This window comes from Pseudorasbora parva, chromosome 2 (assembly GCF_024679245.1).
Source record: "Pseudorasbora parva isolate DD20220531a chromosome 2, ASM2467924v1, whole genome shotgun sequence".
NCBI classification, from domain to species: Eukaryota; Metazoa; Chordata; class Actinopteri; order Cypriniformes; family Gobionidae; genus Pseudorasbora; species Pseudorasbora parva.
In genome coordinates, this window is record NC_090173.1 from 18207135 (window position 1) to 18221790 (window position 14656).

The 14656-nt window shown below is 35.9% G+C and overlaps 2 protein-coding genes across 2 annotated transcripts; both read right to left on the minus strand.

Moving 5' to 3' along the window:
- Window positions 1–4091: 4091 nt before the first annotated feature.
- On the minus strand, window positions 4092–5467 carry pvalb4 (parvalbumin 4). Its single transcript, XM_067457974.1, has 5 exons — window positions 5376–5467; window positions 4905–4971; window positions 4690–4822; window positions 4505–4614; window positions 4092–4379 (listed from the first exon to the last, which is right to left on the minus strand). The coding sequence occupies exons 2-5, from the start codon at window positions 4963–4965 to the stop codon at window positions 4354–4356; spliced, it is 330 nt and encodes a 109-aa protein (XP_067314075.1). The 5' UTR covers window positions 4966–4971; window positions 5376–5467; the 3' UTR covers window positions 4092–4353.
- A 2514-nt stretch (window positions 5468–7981) lies between these two features.
- On the minus strand, window positions 7982–14169 carry pvalb1 (parvalbumin 1). Its single transcript, XM_067458007.1, has 5 exons — window positions 14027–14169; window positions 13608–13687; window positions 10585–10717; window positions 10386–10495; window positions 7982–8273 (listed from the first exon to the last, which is right to left on the minus strand). The coding sequence occupies exons 2-5, from the start codon at window positions 13666–13668 to the stop codon at window positions 8248–8250; spliced, it is 330 nt and encodes a 109-aa protein (XP_067314108.1). The 5' UTR covers window positions 13669–13687; window positions 14027–14169; the 3' UTR covers window positions 7982–8247.
- Between the last annotated feature and the right edge of the window lie 487 nt (window positions 14170–14656).

The following is a 14656-nucleotide window of genomic DNA, read 5'->3' on the forward strand; positions in this document are numbered from 1 at the left end:
ACACACCCACATACACACACGCATTATCACTTACACACACTATCACACATACTCACACACACGTTTGTTATACTGTACGAACTGTGTTTTCTATCCCCCTACACTGCACCTAAACCTACCCATCACAGGAAACATTCTGCATTTTTCTCAACAAAAAAACTACAACAACAAAAAGCTCATCCTGTATGATTTATAAGCATTTTGAAAAGTGGGGACATGGGGAAATGTCCTCATAAGTCACCCTCTTCGGTAATACCTATGTCATACCCATGTCATTATACACAGTTGTGTACTGATATGTCACAAAAACAAGTACATGCACACAAACACACACACACACATTATCAAAAACACACACTCACAAACACACTCACATAATATCTCTATCTAACACGCACACACACACACATCTGAATCACTATCTTTGTGGGGCATAATGTTTTTTATACTGTACAAACCGTATATTCTCCCCCACACTGACCCTAACACTAAACCTACCCATCACACAAAACTCTCAGCATTTTTACATTTTCAAAAACAAAAACTCATTCCGTATGATTATAAAGTGTGTTTCCTCATGGAGACCTCAATTTAGGTCCCCACGGTGACACGAGTCCTCATGAGTCTGTGCAGTCAGGCTGAAGTCCCCACCGGGATAGAAAAACCTGAACACACACACATTGTCTCTGTTGCTATAGAGAGTGTCATGAGAGTTTATCCTTCTCGTTTCACCCTCCATAGGCAGACAAACGGCGAGCTGTCATTTTTCCTCTGCTGATTCAGGGATTCAAGGTCACCTTTTGACTCCGCCCAGCAGAACGCTGTAATCAATGTTTAAAATGCACCTGCTAGGCGCATTTATTATGTAAGAGGGTGCAATATGTCCTCAAGTGCAGGAAAAGAAAGAGAGAAAAAAACGATGCTGCTTAACTTTTTGTCACCAAACCCCATGTAACAATTAAACTGAGGTGTTTTTCCACCGGAGCGATGGGGTTACAGACAGCGCATCCCTCATACGTGTGACGGTGTAACAGATATAGAGGCTATTTTATGTTCATGACTGTTCTAGTTATCTCATGCTTTAATGGCCACAAACATTATATGTGAATAAAATGGTATGGGTTTACTTTGGTGAATGTTTCAAGGACAGGTTATGCATTTGGATCATGTGCATTAACTTTAAGTACAACATTTACATTTGAAAGAAATTCATATTTTATTCAGCAAGGATGCATTAAATTGATCAAAAGTGACAGTAAAGACATTTACGATGTCTAGGCCTATTCCTAGTTCTTTTCAACTTTTTTTCATAAACTAATCCTGATATAAAAATGATCATGGTTTCCGCAAAAAATATAATCCGCATTAACTGTTAAAAATTGCTAATAATCATAAATGTTTCTTGAGCATCAAATATCATATCAGAATAATTTCCGAAGGATCGTGTGACACTGACGACTGGAGTAACGATGCTGAAAATTCACAGTAAAAATAATTACATTTTAAATCGCTTTCTTTTTTTGTAAAAAACATGTTTTAAATTGTAACAAACTTTCACAAAATAATATTATTTATATATATATATATATATATATATATATATATATATATATATATATATATATATATATATATATATATAATTATTATTTATATATATATATATATATATATATATATATATATATATATATATATATATATATATATATATATATATATATATATAATAAATACAGCCCTATAGCGAGCATAAGAGCACTGTAAAAAAAAAAAAACATCAGGTCTCCAATTGAAAATGTTCTAGTGAATGATCAAATCTACATTTTTCAGTTGGCCAAACTGAATTTCTCTTAATTAAATTGCATCAATTCACAGAATTTCAATTGTCCAACTTAAAAATTTAGATGTGATCAGTCACTAGAACATTTTCAATTGGAGCCATTTTTTTTTTTTTTTTTTACAGTGAGACTAAACATTTTTTAAACTGTATTTATTTTTTTATTTGATGTATAATCATCAATTATTCTTAATATTATTATAGGAAATAAGTTAATTTTCCCTAAGCACATGTGCTGGTGTCATAGTTAATTGCGTTGACCGTCACGCATCACAGAACACTGAGCTAGTTTATGCTAGCTAGCCTATTGAGTTGCAGGGCGCACATGGCCCATTTAAATGCATTAGGACGAGGTGTTTGCTACATGTGACATGCTTTGGGACAGTCCATGCGTGGGATAACCCGATGTGATGCTCCACGGAGAAACCCAAGAGCCTGGAGCTGACAAGGATACCGGATACAGAGGTGCTACTTACCCAGAAACACTGATGTCATGGGCTATGATGATACCTCACGTCCTATACGGTTACTCAGCAATCATTTATTTATTCATTTACGTTTGCTTATATTCTCTGCTGGCACTACACTGACCTCTACTAAAGTGTCACTTATCTACACTGTAAAAAAAAAACAAATATGGGCCGATGATCAAGTTATGACAACACATGTTTTACATTGCTTTAACTCATCGAAAATAAGTTAAGTAACTTTTTAAAAAATAAAATAAGTTATACATGATTCAGCTGTAAGCTGAAATGATGCAAACATCCAAGTTGTTTGCACTTAAATATTTAAGGCAGCAACTTTTTTTCTTTTTTTGTACAATGCGTTTTAGGTTAAATGGTCCACTAGATGGCGTAACTTTCCAATGAGTGAATGGGTAGGAAAAGCATCTCAAACTCCTTTGAAAGCTTTGAATACAGGCAATTGCTTATTGTACACCTTTTTACTTATGTAAAACTGGCAAATTATACATAAACTTGTGTTTATACACAGACTGTCTGTCAGGAAAAAATGCAAAAATTGCTCCTTGCCAAGTCCTCAGTATTCCCTCGGACGGACAACCATTTTGCATAAATTATATTTGTTTGAAATGCTTATATTGATTTTTTTTTTCTTCCTACCAATTATAAAACTCTAAAAGACGTTAAGTTTGGCAAATGAGGGAAGACTTTGAGGTATGTAAATATGAACCTGGAGCACAAAACCAGTCATAAGTCTCATTGGTATATTTGTGGCAATAGCTAACCAATACATTGTGTGGGTCAGATGGTCGAATCTTTTCATGCCAAAAATCATTTGGATATTATGTAAAGATCATGTGATCTGTAGTAAATATATTTAGTAAATTCCCTACTGTAAATATATATAACATGTATTAGTAATATGCATTGCTAAATGTGTATTTTAGGTATGGGAATGGCATATTTGAAGTTTTGATGTGCTACTTTTGGCCATGGGCTAGTTGTCTTACGCAGACCTGGCAATCCCTTATGGACCGTGTTAAAAAAGTTAGTAGCAGACTACAGTCTTAGTACTACTACTAGTAGTACATTAACGGTATATTACTACTCTTAGTTACTAATATGCAAATTCTAGGGGTAAATACAATAAAAAGATGGTGTCCCTTCTTGTGCTGCTGTAAAACCCTATGTGTAAAACTCAACTCGGACATGGCACGACGCACTTGCATCACAGCGCCCCCTACTGTGTGGATCAGTTTCTTTATTGTTACATTTTGAATTCTGCTTTCATCATTTGTAATGTTTCCATTTGCATCTTTAGTGATTTTGCAGCTGTTTACTATGTCTTGTTGTCCATAGAGGTGGACTTAAAGCACACATGAACAGCTGGTTTTGCAGCAAAAAAAAAATCTCTAGGTTCAATTTGTTAAATACCAATACAATGACATTTAAGGCATTTCAATAACTGACTAATAACCTTCTCATTCCCATTAAAGTGAAATTACTGAACCTAAACATATGAACCAGATTTTAAAAACTGCTCATTCAAAAAGAAATGGGTTTTGAATTCTTCACACAAAAAATGTTTAAGTCAGTTTTAATGTAATTTAAGTTGAAATGACTTAAACATCCAAGTTGATTTTATACAATTTAAGGCAGTTTTTTTTACAGTGCATTTTCATTTAATTTTATTTTATTTCATGTAAATGTGATCATTATAAACATTCTCCATATAGCTGTAGAGTGAAACGCAGATTTGCAACAAGGAAATGAAAAGAAGCCTAGGCTATATTGAAAAAGAATATTTATTCTTTTCTTGTCGTCCGTTCCCGTAAAAGTGCATCAGATTTTACAGTAAGCAAAATTCATATTTAAGACAGGAGACACAACCGCTACATTCACAGTCATCGTTTTGACAGTGTGCTGCATGGGAGGAAACTTCTCATAAGCGTCATGAGTATAAAAATTATTTATAGTATAGGATGAAAATGGGAGGTCTTGGGCAAAGTTGTTCCTTCAGAGCTAGAGGTGTTGTTGGTCAGAAGCAATTTATGCCTTAACCAAGGCAGCGAACTCTGTGGGGAAAGAAAGAAACAAGCATGTTAGACTATCAATCATGGTTGTCAATCAAACCTTGTATGCATTTTGCTATTCTTAGAGCTCACTGAGGCGCATTGGGAAGAAGGGAAAGGATACTGACCATCAACTCCGATCTTGCCGTCACCGTCAGAGTCTCCAGCCTTAAGGAAAGTCTTGGTCTCGCCGTCAGTCAGTGCCCTGGCTCCAGCCTTGAAGTTCTGCAGGAACAGTCTGCCGGCAAACAATTCAGATTATGAGTGTCGGTCGTGTTTAAGCAAGTATTTATGAGCTCAAAGCTGCTCTTACTTAAGTTCATCCTCCTCAATGAAGCCACTCTTGTCCTGATCAATGATTGCGAAAGCCTTCTTGACATCGTCGGAGGACTTGGCTGCCAGACCGACCTTGGCGAAGAAAGCCTTGTGGTTGAAGGAGTCAGCAGCTGTGTGGGAAATATGGGAAAGAGTTAAACACACGCTTTAATGTGTTAAAAGATGTGGTTGAGCGCTCACGCCATCTCTCACCCTTGCATGCCTCCAGTGCTGCAGTGATGTCAGCGTCGTTCAGGACTCCGGCGAATGCCATCTTTAGCTGGATGATACATAAAACAGAACATTAAAACCAGAAACGCGTGTTGGACACAGCTGTCCAACAGCTCAGGTGTATTTAGTCCACTTTGCCTGCTATGTATGGACAGTTTACTACAATATCTGAACATCTACAACATTTCATGCCATGATTTCAACCCATGCAAATCCCGCAAAACCACCGTAAAGGGAAGCGTGCCACATGTGGATGTGAGTTATGAGGATGTTAAATCCCAAAGGGTCCATGAGGTCCTCTTTAAAATAAGCCGGCAGGTGAACAATTCCACAGCCGATTGAGATGATGGGAAAATCTAGGATGCAAACTTTCCGTGTCTGCTCCAAAACAAGTACCCGTCCCGCTTTTTTCTTTTCTTCCATAGATAGACTGGGTCGCCCGTGCAAACTCACCTCTTTTGTCTTTTGGTGCTGAAGGTAGTTTCAGAAGACTCGAGCTGTGAACTGCAGTGATCTCCGGGCCCCTCAACTCCCCCTTATATACCTTCAGCCACTCCAAATATGAATCATAATGTAATAGACACCCGCGGGCCGAGGGGGGCCCGCTTGACATGCGCCCAGCAGACACTCTGTACTATATTTATCCTCAAAAATGAAGATGCTTAAAAGGTGCGTTTGAAAAAAAAGTCCATCATATACTTGCATGCTAATAATACACGCTGCTGATAGTGCATGGACATATTCCTATGGACGCTCGCTTGTGGGGTTTGGAAAGACTATACTGCGGGACGCTTTTCAGAGGGACATTTCTGTTTGTGTTCAGGGTATGGATTGATTCTGCTTGTATTATTGGTTATGTGGTTGTGGGGTTTCATGTGAAACGCTTTATTTAGTGATACTTGTGCATGTTGTTAGTTTTGTTTGCATATGCTGTGTTGGATTTTGTCACATTAAACATGTTGTCTGAATTTGTCCGGGTTTTCTTTTGTACACAAATAGAGCAAAAAGAACATTTTAGTTTTGGTTAACACACACACACACACACACACACACACACACACACACACACACAACTATTTTTATTTTATTTTTTTAAATGTAAACACAATGTTCTCTCGGAAATTGCTAGCAAATTGCACTATTACTGTGCTAGGAGCACATTGAAGTGAATGTGAAATTTTAGCTAGAAAAACATACTCCAATAGGCTAATATTTGTTTTATTTATGGCTACATCTTTCCCCCGTTACACCTATTAAACAGATTTGCCTGTACTTTTTAGTGTATGTGTACATAGTACAGTATAAAGTGTGTTTGCATACAGCGTTCAAACAGCAGAGGGCAGCAGAGCTCGTCCTCCTGGCTCCTATGGCTTTCACAGGTCAGAAAACTCTTCTAGTCGTTCTTCTACACCGTCGAAAGCTGACCTGTTAGGTACTTAACTTGAATTAATTTAGTTTTAAAAAAGAATTGAAGGCTAGCGCCGCGTCTACATCGGTCCGTTTCTGACGCAGGCCTAGTTCGTGTCAGAAGTGGCGCGAGCGTTTGCTGTCTGTCAAGTCCAGACTGCAAGGTTAATGATAATGGATTTTATTTTATTCTATAAACACGGTGTAGGCTAATCTTCTAAATTTTATAAAGCAGGGGTGTCCTGCAGCGTTTAGCTCAAACCATGATCCAACTCGCCTAGTTTCTAGTAACTCTGAAGACCTTGATTAGCTTGCTCAGGTGTGTTTGATTAGGATCGGAACTAATCTCTTCAGGGTATTGAGGAACCCTCATTTAAAAACCTAATTAGGCATAACTATTTTATCACCATTGTGGTTAGTAGAACATTATTACTTGAGCATTCCCAGTTGCTCTAAGGACCAATTGCAGGGCGTTTAATGGCTTTTGGAAGACTGTGCTTGGCCGGCTCTTTGTTTGAGTGTTCGTTGAGCTATTCTGAGCATTAGGGAAGCTGCCATGGACTCTTAATTGGGCATGCGAAAAACTATCCTCTGCAAATCCCTTCCAGTGCATCTCAGCAAATCTCCGGGCCTTCCCTCGCCCAGCCTCGTGCCAAGAGCGTCCTGCAGGACATCCCCGGTTATTGGTGCGTTCAAGTCCTGGGAAGTTTGTATTTCCGAGTTGGAAAGTCGTGTTTAGCCACTTTCGCCGGAGCAAGATGCGGTGTACCTTCACTTAATGAACTCAACACAGAAACAGCAGGATTTTAACTCTACTTCTAGAAATTTAAGCATGTGCATCAGGTGTGATTTGCTTTTTTTAATTTTTATGTTTTTAATCCGTTTATAAAGCCGCTGTAATCTTTATCATTACATACTACTATGTTGTTATATTACAATTAGGGATGCACTTATCGGCCACCATATCAGTATCACCCGATATAAATTTTTATGTTGTCGTTGTAGGCCCAGTGTGAAAATTTGACTGATATATTAAAGCCGATAATTAACGGATTATTTCCTTCAGATGAGACACTTCAGATGCGAAAATATGCTTAAAATATGATTGTAATCACTTCGAAAAGGAAGAGTTAAGTGCAACATGTGTGGCGCAAATCTGTCATATAGGCTCCATAAAATTATGAGAGCATTATTCGATTTATCAGCCAATATATCGGTTATCAGCTATCAAGGATGAAGAATTGTTGGTATCGTCCAAAATCTCCATATCAGTGCATCCCTAATTACAGGTCTCGTCTAATTCCCAGGAGTAAATATGAGTTGAGAGGCCATTCATGTCCAGTTTTTAACTAGGATTAACTCGTATTAACGATCGTTCCAATAGCATGTAAAGGCAGCATTAGCTTATTTGGTTGTAAATAAAAAAACAACTTGTTTCTCACTGATACGTAAACCTGGGGCTTAAAGAAAATCCCCTTGTATCTACGACTTTGAGGAGGCGTTCATATGCGTTAAACTCGTGAATACTATCTTTCCGACATGACTTTGACCCACTCATATGAGTGCATTACCATGAAGAGAATGTCCTGGGAGGACATTCGCCAACACAACGATAGCGGCGAAAGTGTAAAAAAGCTCGCTTCAAAGACATGTTACACCAAAACTATATTTATTCCTTGTTTTTCACTCTTCCCCGGAAGTGCATTCAAGATTGTACATTTGCACAAGCCAATGGGCTCGAAATTAAACATCCAACTTACACAAGCAAATACCCTTATCCAGACACATACTCGAAACTGAGTAAACTGTCCAAAGTCAGTCATAAATAAGATCGTATAAAAAAGTTCAGCTGAGAAAGGTGTGAGCTGTCGTGAGTTCTGGTTCCTTGAATATGGAAGGGTCTTGGTCAGATGAAAATTTAAGCCTTTACAAGAGCAGCAAACTCTGTGAGATGAGACAAAGATGAGACAGAGATCAGACTAGCATTTGTCAATTCTGCAAGTTTATCACCAATTTCATTTCCAATTATCGTCAGGAAGAACTACACTGCCATACTCGTCATTATTAGGCCTTTCCAAAGGATTTTTTTGTTGTGATATTTGGTAGTTAATTAATATTGACAATTTGTTAGCTGGGTAAAAGAGATAACTGGCTAGCATAGATCTGGTTGAAACGGCGAGAATGAATTGTGATAGTTTTGGTAAGAATGAGTTGAAAATGTTATTGCAAAGAAAAACATGTGAATGAAAGATTTTATGAAAAAATTAATGTATATGTGCAGAAAATGTATAATCATAAATATTTTTTCTTTGCTTATGAATAAATGTAAACGTAAATAATATTGTAAATCTACAATTAGAAATGTGCATTTTTAAAAATGTTTCACTTGGTAGCATCCCAAAAAATTGGTTTGTAATGCTAATTAAAAAAAAATAAAAATATAAATACATGCCTATGTGTGAAAAATGTATAATAAAAAAGGATATAAATATGTTTTATTTATGTATTAAAATATATATGTAAAAAATGATACATCAACATTCACATTTTTTCACTTGATAGCATGACTGGCGCAATCTCAGCAATTCATAACTTTTTTACGTTTGTCTTAAAGAGATAGTTCACCCAAACTCTCAGGTGTCCCATTGACTTTCACAGTATTTTTTGGTGCATATTATGGAAGTCAATGGGTCCATCAACTGTTTGGTTACTGACATTCTTCTAAATATCTTCTTTCGTGTTCAGCTGAAGAAGGACATTTTTTATAGGTTTGTAAAACTTAAGAGTGAGGAAATGATGACAGAATTTTCTTTTTTGGGTGAACTGTCCCTTTAATTGGGGGCTAATTAGGACTTGATTAAACCCCCATTAAGTTGAGTTTAGAGGCGGTTAAAAGTGCTGCTGCATAATGAGGTTCTTTTATGTTTTTGTATGACGTTCAAATCGTACAAATTCATACGAAAACGCTAAATATTTAGTTTTCCAATTTAGCGACTAGTCTTTTTTTTCTTCAACAAAAAAGAGACTAGCGACACATTTTTCTCCCCAGATTTTTTGGATTGCTGCTTGACAAGCAGTCAGCCACAATATCATGCTCGTTCGGTTGTCTCACAGAAAGTAAATGTGACCCTGGAGCACAAAACCAGTCATAAGTCTCACGGGTACATTTATGGCAGTAGCTAACAAAACATTGTGGGTCAAAATTATAGATTTTAATTTTTTCCCAAAAATCATTAGGATATTAAGTAAAGATCATGTTCCATGAAGATATCTTGTAAATTTCCTACTGTAAATATATCAGAAATGTATTATTATTAGTAATATATATTGGACATTTGGACAACTTTAAAGGTGATTTTCTCAATATTTTGATTTTTCTGCACCCTAAGATTCCAGATTTTCAACATAGTTGTATCTCAGGCAAATATTGTCCTATCCTAACCATACATCAATGGAAAGCATCTATTCTGCTTTCATGTATAAAACATGTATGACCCTTATGATGACTGGTTTTGTGGTCCAGGGTTGGAGATTAGCTTTACTGGACATTTAGCTATATATTATATTCAAATACAGTATGTGAGCGCGGATTGGGGGAGAAAACCGATTCGACCGACATTTAGTGACTTTTTTTGAGCAGGCTTTAGCTGCTTTCCATTGAAAATAGTCAGCAACTGGCCTGACCAAGTGAGCAGGAAACAAAATATCTGGTTCCACAGACAGGGTTTAGATTAAGCCAGGATTAAGCCTTAGTTCAAATAGCACATTTAAGTCGCATTTATAAATGTGCCTTAGACAAAAAGGCAATATTAAGACAATATTATGCAGGAAGAAATGCTAAAGAAATACAATTCAGGCCATCTTCCTTTGATTTCCTGTGATGTACTGTATGTTTACCCATTTTCTGGAAGTTGTGCCCACGCTTTCTCACCAAAAAGGCAAGCTCGACTATAGCGAAATGTAATGAAAAGCACCTATGCACCTATGTGTGTTCAACTCTTCTAGATCTCATTATGTGTGGTGTTAAATGGGGTCAAAATGGCATTTTTCATTTACCATCAACTCCGATCATGCCATCACCGTCACTGTCAGCAGCTGCAAGGAAGGCCTTGGTCTCTTTGTCGGTCAGAGCCCTGGCGTTAGCCTTGAAGTTCTGCAGGAACAGCCTACAGAGAGAGAGCACAGGCATGCTATTAAAAACCTGCTGCTTTTTGCCTTTGTTGGACATTGTCCCATGTAATGTTATGAGTCTCACTTCAGCTCCTCCTCCTCAATGAAGCCACTGTTGTCCTGGTCAATGATGGCGAAAGCCTTCTTGACTTCATCAGAGGTCTTGGCTGCAAGGCCGACCTTGGCGAAGAAGGACTTGTAGTCAAAGGTGTCGGCAGCTGTGGAGAGAGGAGTTTGTTTTAGAACGCGATGGAGCTAATGAGACCTGGCTGTGTCCAGGCACACGGTAACCCAGCTAACAGGGAACGCTCCCTTAAAGTTCTCCTAAAGTTACCAAACGCTCTACCAGTAACGTTAAAAGAACGTTTGTGCAGGGCTGTTATCTGGTCTTGAATGAAAACATTTTAGCTGGAGTTCGTCTGACATTTTCCGTCTTGTTTCAAAACGTTCAGAGAACATTCAAAAGTAACATTTACGTAATGTTTGAAGAACGATCAAATGGAATGTTGCCGTAACGTTTGCGTAACCAAGTCATTCAAACATTCAGAGAATATTAAGAAACGATGCTTTTAAAACCAAATGGGAGCGTTAGCAAACCATTCTTGAAAGCTTAGGAAAATATTTATATATAAAAAAAAATGCACATCCATTTAGCATATCTGATATAAGAGTGGCATTCGTCCGATACATTCTAGAATAAAAATACAGAAATATTATGTAGAAGTTTGAAGAACAAAAAAGTACCATAAAAATGTATGTGTATGTTAGCCAATTGTTTTCAGTTTTTTCCTTCAACATTCTGTCCAATTCATTTCCGAAAAATGTATTATAATTATAAAAATATAATGTAAAAAAATATATATATATTTGAGAAAGAAGTTTAACTTCTCCAAAAAAAGTAAGCATTTTAGTCTTTATAAGACTGTATGTTGTGTTTCTAAATTACCCATTTATGTATTTGTTTTTATTTTCAAATCTTCTGATTAAATTTGGTTCACTTGTTTACTGCTTTCCTCTCAATATCCTGTTCAATTTGATTCTTAAAATATATTTATATATAAAAAAATGTTTTGTTAATATTTCTGTTTTGAAAAAGAAATTCAACTTTTACACTTCAAATTTCAAGCATTTAGACAGAAGTTTCAAATCCTGTTTCTAAAAAGCCCAAATAATAATATAATATAATACATTATAAAATAATGTAATATACATTATAATATAATATCGGCTAATACAGTATAATATAATAATGTGGCGAGGGGGCGTGGTTTCGCGAGGTCTGCACAGATGGGGGGAGTGAGGGGATGAGCGGTAAGAAAGTGGGTCAAGTGCATGAAGATAAACACCTGTGTCTAATTACAGTGAATGCCACGGAGACAGCGGATAAAAGCAGACGGACACGGAAGGAGGACTCGTGGACGGTGGCAGAGCGAGCCAGAAGGATATGCTGAATTTGAGTTCATATGAAGGTAGAGCGCGTGGCGCCAATTTGTTATTTTGAGTCGAATGAAACACCCACGAGTCCCAGTTCACAACCGACCCTGCCTTCCCCCCTTCACCCACAAACAAACTTTGTTAAAATATAGTACAATATAATATAATTGCTAAATATTTTTCTGTAGCGTTTTATCTTATATATAGTATATATAAATATGTCGTAAGTTATATTAATTTGTTTCATTATACTACTTAAACATTATTGATCTATTTAGGAATTCATGTGTCTATATTAACTTGTAGCCTATATCAAATCTTCAGATTAAATTTGGCCAGTTTCCCCCTAAATGTCCTGTCCAATTTGTTTCTTAAACTGTAATATATTTATTAAAGTTGAAATATTTATTAAGAATTTAGTTTTTGAAAAGGAAATTCAACTTTTACGAAACTAATTTCAAACATTTCGGCAGAAATCTTTAGATGATTTTTCTAAATAGTCCAAACATAATATAACATAATTAATATAATATAATGAATTATAATATGATTTAATTAATATAGTAGTATAATATAATACATTATAATATAATATAAATAATATAGTATAATTATTATAGTTTAAATATAATATAATACATTATAATATAATTTAATTAATATAGTAGTATAATATAATACATTATAATATAATTTAATTAATATATTAGTATAATATAATACATTATAATATAAATAATATAATGCATTATAATATAATTAATACAGTATAATATAATACATTAAAATTAATATAGTATAATATAATATAATGCATTATAATATAATTTATATAGTATAATATAATACAGTATAATATAATTAATATAGTTTAAATATAATATAATACATTATAATATTGTATAATATAATTAATGTAATATAATATTAGTGCTATATGAGTTTCCTATGTTATATTTTAATATACATATATATCATATAAAATATTAATTTGTTCCTTAAACTGTATTATATTTATTAAAGTTTAAATATTTAATAAGATATATTTTAAATTAGGATGCTTTTTTACTTTTACAAAACAAATTTCAAGCATTTAAATAGTGTTTCTAAATAGCCCAAATATAATATAATATATAATATAATATAATATAATATAATGTAATATAATATAATATAATAAAAAAATATATAATTAATTGTTATTAATAATTTTTTAGTGTTATATTGGATATATATCATATTCATTTGTTTGATTATACCTCTTAACCATCATTTATTTATTAGTTTGTTTGTTTGTCTCTATGTGTCTATATTTATTCATACATATCAAATCTTCAGATTAAATTTCACATATTGGTAACAGTTAATCTCTTTAAAATCATTAGCAAGCCTCGCAGCATTCTGTAATGCTTCACAGATCATCAGTTCATTTGCATTCACACAGTCAGAAACAGGAGCTCCGGATAAGTTCTCGTTCAGCTCCTAACAATTTTTTTAAGTACATTCAACTTGGATTGGAAGTCATTTCAACTGAAATGACATTAAACTGACTTTAAAAAAATGAGTTGAATCTTGCATAGCTAAATGTTATTCCAATGAGTGAAAGCAATGTAAAAACATAAGTTAATTTGGCAGTTGTTATCTAGAATCTGAGAGGATCACATGATGTCTTACCCTGGCAGGCAGCGATAGCAGCATCCACATCAGCTGCGGCGAGCATAGCGGCAACGGCCATTTCTCTGGTTCTGATTAAGCTGCAAAACAGTTCACAAATCAATTCAAATGACTGGAATAGTTTATGCAATGCAACATATAACGAAAGTCAATTGTGCGTTCCCCCATGCATCGTGAAGCGAGCGCCTGATGTTTAGCAGTAAACACTATAACCCCTCATCTTCCCTAGTTATCCTCAGAGTTCATTTAGTGTCCGATGCCTGCGGTATTTAGCGGCCGCATCCACAGCGGGACTGATGCCTCTCGATGCTCTCCGTTAACAACACAGCTAATTCCAAAGTCCCTGACCGTCCGCTGTGATGATGCTCAGTATTTTTGAAAGCATTAACAAGTCAGACGAACTCATCCACTGCACTCACCTTGCGCTTGTCTAAGGCGAGTGAAAAACCGAAGGAGTTAGTCGAGGTGTGACCGGCCCTTCTGCGACTCCCGGCTTATATACCCTCAGCCTCACCATTTACAGGAATTTCATGCTCAGTAACGGATAGTGTCGAAAAAATGTGTCCAGTAGTCAAGTTGGGTTATTTTTAGCCTCACAAACAGTGTTCAGAACCATGTGTGGGACCCTATAGATCATGAGGCCCCTTCCGGGGTCAAGCAGCCGTCCCTTTCCCTGCCTCATCACCCCGACCCCAGATTTGGGAAGACTTCCATCTGCCCATCTGTTTGCTTTCATTCGCCCTCAATGGAGCATTTACTGAAAGGGCTGATAAACACATCAGGAAATGCATGTTTGATGGAGGTGGATCGTGTTTCTCTTTCAGGTTAGAAACTCTGCACGAGGGCTGTGGCGCAATCGGCTGCGTCTCAAGGCCGTAAATCTTGTCAGTGTGCGATAAGAATAATTCACACCAACATTCGTAAGATCACGACACTTGTTATGATCGATTCTGAAACTTTGTGTTCATGTCACACGCAGGCTGGATTGATATTTGATGCCGTTCAGGGCTCATATTGAATTATTACTTCCGATGTAAGAAACAGATTGA